The sequence below is a fragment of the Poecilia latipinna genome, unplaced genomic scaffold (genome assembly GCF_001443285.1).
Source record: "Poecilia latipinna isolate Pla-1442-1.1 unplaced genomic scaffold, P_latipinna-1.0 Scaffold1034, whole genome shotgun sequence".
Lineage (NCBI taxonomy): Eukaryota > Metazoa > Chordata > Actinopteri > Cyprinodontiformes > Poeciliidae > Poecilia > Poecilia latipinna.
In genome coordinates, this window is record NW_015113650.1 from 25,501 (window position 1) to 28,366 (window position 2,866).

At 41.8% G+C, this 2,866-nt stretch overlaps 1 protein-coding gene across 1 annotated transcript in view; it reads right to left on the reverse strand.

Moving 5' to 3' along the window:
- LOC106958964 (transcription factor 7-like 1-A) overlaps positions 1-2,866 on the reverse strand; it is a 12,901-nt gene that overhangs the window by 5,413 nt on the left and 4,622 nt on the right. The window contains exons 4-5 of the mRNA XM_015051160.1: positions 1,599-1,753; positions 545-665 (exon numbers count right to left, since the gene is read on the reverse strand). Coding sequence (XP_014906646.1) covers positions 545-665; positions 1,599-1,753 — 276 coding nt within the window. The remainder of the gene's footprint in view (positions 1-544; positions 666-1,598; positions 1,754-2,866) is intronic.

The window sequence follows — 2,866 nt, forward strand, 5'->3', positions numbered from 1 at the left end:
CTGGTTTCACCAGACACCAGAAACTGATGAAAATGTGGGCAAATATTTCTCCATTTTCTATTGGTGTAACAAAAAGATACAAATAAAATTTTTGCAATTGTGGCATTACCGTTAAAGGGGCAGCATAATGTAATATCAACATTTTTAATCTTTCTACTTGGGAGCGGCTACATGTTGGGGAAACTGTAGTCGGCCATTTTACAGAAAAGCGACGGATTCAACACGTTGGAAAGACACACAGCCTTTTATGATCTGTGTGATGCTGTGAGAGCTCTGGTGGAGCTGGAGAAAAACAAACATTCTACCACTTCCTGTCATTTTCTTTGGTGTTTCTGCCAGTAGTAACATATGATCACATGACTCCTGAGGAGAAAAAAAGTGTTTCTGTATGGCTGAAAAACCACCTCGACCAAAAATGTTCAATCGAAAAACTTCAGTGTTTTTTTTATTGTTGTGTTTCTATCGATTTATTTTCGTAATTTCAGTTTGCACAATTTTACAGTGAATGGAAATGCAACTACTGTGACATCATCAGGTGTCTCACCCGGCGTCCCAGGATGCGGTTTATGGCGGAGCTCTCCTTCTCCCGTCCTTCCTGCAGCACTTGGTGTCGCGTCTCCTTCATGTAGAGCATGAAGGCGTTCAGCGGCTTCTTCACCGGTTGCCTGGCGACAAACACACAGCAGATCGGACCTGCACACCAGAACTACGGCCGCTAGAGGAGCTACAGACCAACACCAGAAACCAGGCCGACCAGGCGCTACAGCCCACGCTAACGCTAATGCGCTTGAAGGAAACTTAGCAGGCGATAGCCAAAACTTCAACACAGAGGTCAAACTTTATTCTCCTGAATAAAGTTCAGTTTGTTAATTTCAGCACTTTCCATTAGCACCAATTAGACGTGGCAGAGAACCACAAATTGCACTCAATTTTTGGTTCAGAATAAGAGAAAAGACATATTTTTCCAAATCAGACTCTTTCAGTACAAAACTTATGAGATGTTAGCAAAAACTGCTGTGTGTCCGAGTGGTGAATTTTTGGTTAAAACATGTTTGTTTTTCATTCAGTGGGTAGAAAATCCAGAAATTTTACTCATGTAACAGTAGAAATACTTCATAATAATTTTACTAAAGTAAAATGTAAAGTGCAGTAACAATACTCCTAAAAGTAAATTTTGTTTACAAAAAGTCAAAGAATGTAACAGTACGTGTAGTTACTACCCAACTCTGGCGCTAATGGAAATTAGCGCTAAGTGCGCTAAAAGTTTTCAAAGCTAGCTAAAGCGTTAAACCAAAGAAACGAGCTCTGCTATAATTACATTAGCAGAAATGTGCTCAGCACTGCTACCTGCTATATTAGGGTACTAAATGTTCCTTAAATCAATCAAATCTTAGGAAAAAATGATCAGATGTGATTAAATCCATAACTGTCTTAAACTTTTCCTGCCCAAGACGTTTGGACAAAAACTACAACTAGCTGATATATATAAATAAAATCAGGAGACATTTCCCTTTATCATTAATGAGCAGAAGAACAAAACAACTAAAGGTTATGATTCCCGCTCTGCTGGTTTTCTGCTTCAATGACGCGGAACTCGCCTGGAAACGCTGTTGCCGTGGTAACAGGGGCGTGTCCAGGAGGGAGGGTCGGCCTGCCGGGCAACGGGCTCGCTGATTGGCTGGCTGTAGGGGGAGCGGAGGGGGAGGTGTCTGTCGCTGTGGAGGAGGAGGGGGACCAGAGGATGGACGGAGGTCTGCACAGATAAACGGCTTTTAGTTTAAAAACAGCAGAAACAGACCGCTCGGTCCGGTTCCACGGAGCAATGACATTTTGAGAATAAAGTCATTAAATGACAAGAATGAAAAATAAAAGTTTTTTTTGTCTTATTTTTAATTGTTTAGCCCTTATAAAGCACTTTTAAAAATTTACTTAATTTCACAAGAATAAAGTAATAATTTTAGTAGAATAAAGTCATAATATAACTTTATACATTGAACATTGGCTTTATTCTTGAAATAATACAACTTTATTGTCATAATATTATGACTTTATTCCCATATTTTTCTTAGTATGGCCCTAATGCTCTGCTTTATCAGGTAAACATGTGTTTAACACTTTGTTGAATCTATAGCTAAAAATAAGGCCCATAGTTTGTGCTGCAGTTAAAACCACGGCCACTGGATGGCGGTAAAAGGCAATAAAAACGCATAACTCAGTTCCCCCCCATCTCTAACTGGACCAGTTCTGACCTTTGCCCCTGAGTTTGTGAGTATCTGACAAACAGGAAGAGAAAACGGTTTGCAGCGGTTTCATGTTCCAGCCGTTCAGAGGCCATCGGACTCAGCAGTGCGGTCATCCTGTCAGACATGCGGCCTCAGGGCCCGCAGCGCCTCCTGGACCGGATTTAACACTGATTGTGTCAGAAAGGGAACATATTGGCTTCAAGGGAAACAGAAAAAAACTATTCCCTTATACAGACTGATTCTTTCTGACCTGGAAATAAATAAATTAGTCTTTATATCACAGGATGAAACATTATTTATGTTAAAACTGCTTTAGCTTAAGCCAGGGGTGCCCAAGTCCAGTCCTGGAGAGCTGCCATCCATCCTGCAACTTTCAGATGCATCCCTGCTTCAACACACCTGAATCAAATGAATGTCTTGTTATCAGGCCTCTGTAGAGCTGATCCCGGTCTGTTGGGGTAAGGATACTTCTAAAACTTGCAGGATGGTGGCTCTCGAGGACTGGACTTGGGCACCCCTGGTTTAAACATTTCAGGGACTTGTATCGTCTCCGTCCCCATGACGTAAGAAAGGCGGGAAAACTCACAGCAGCGGCGGCGTGTGAGTTGATCTGCCCCCTGCTG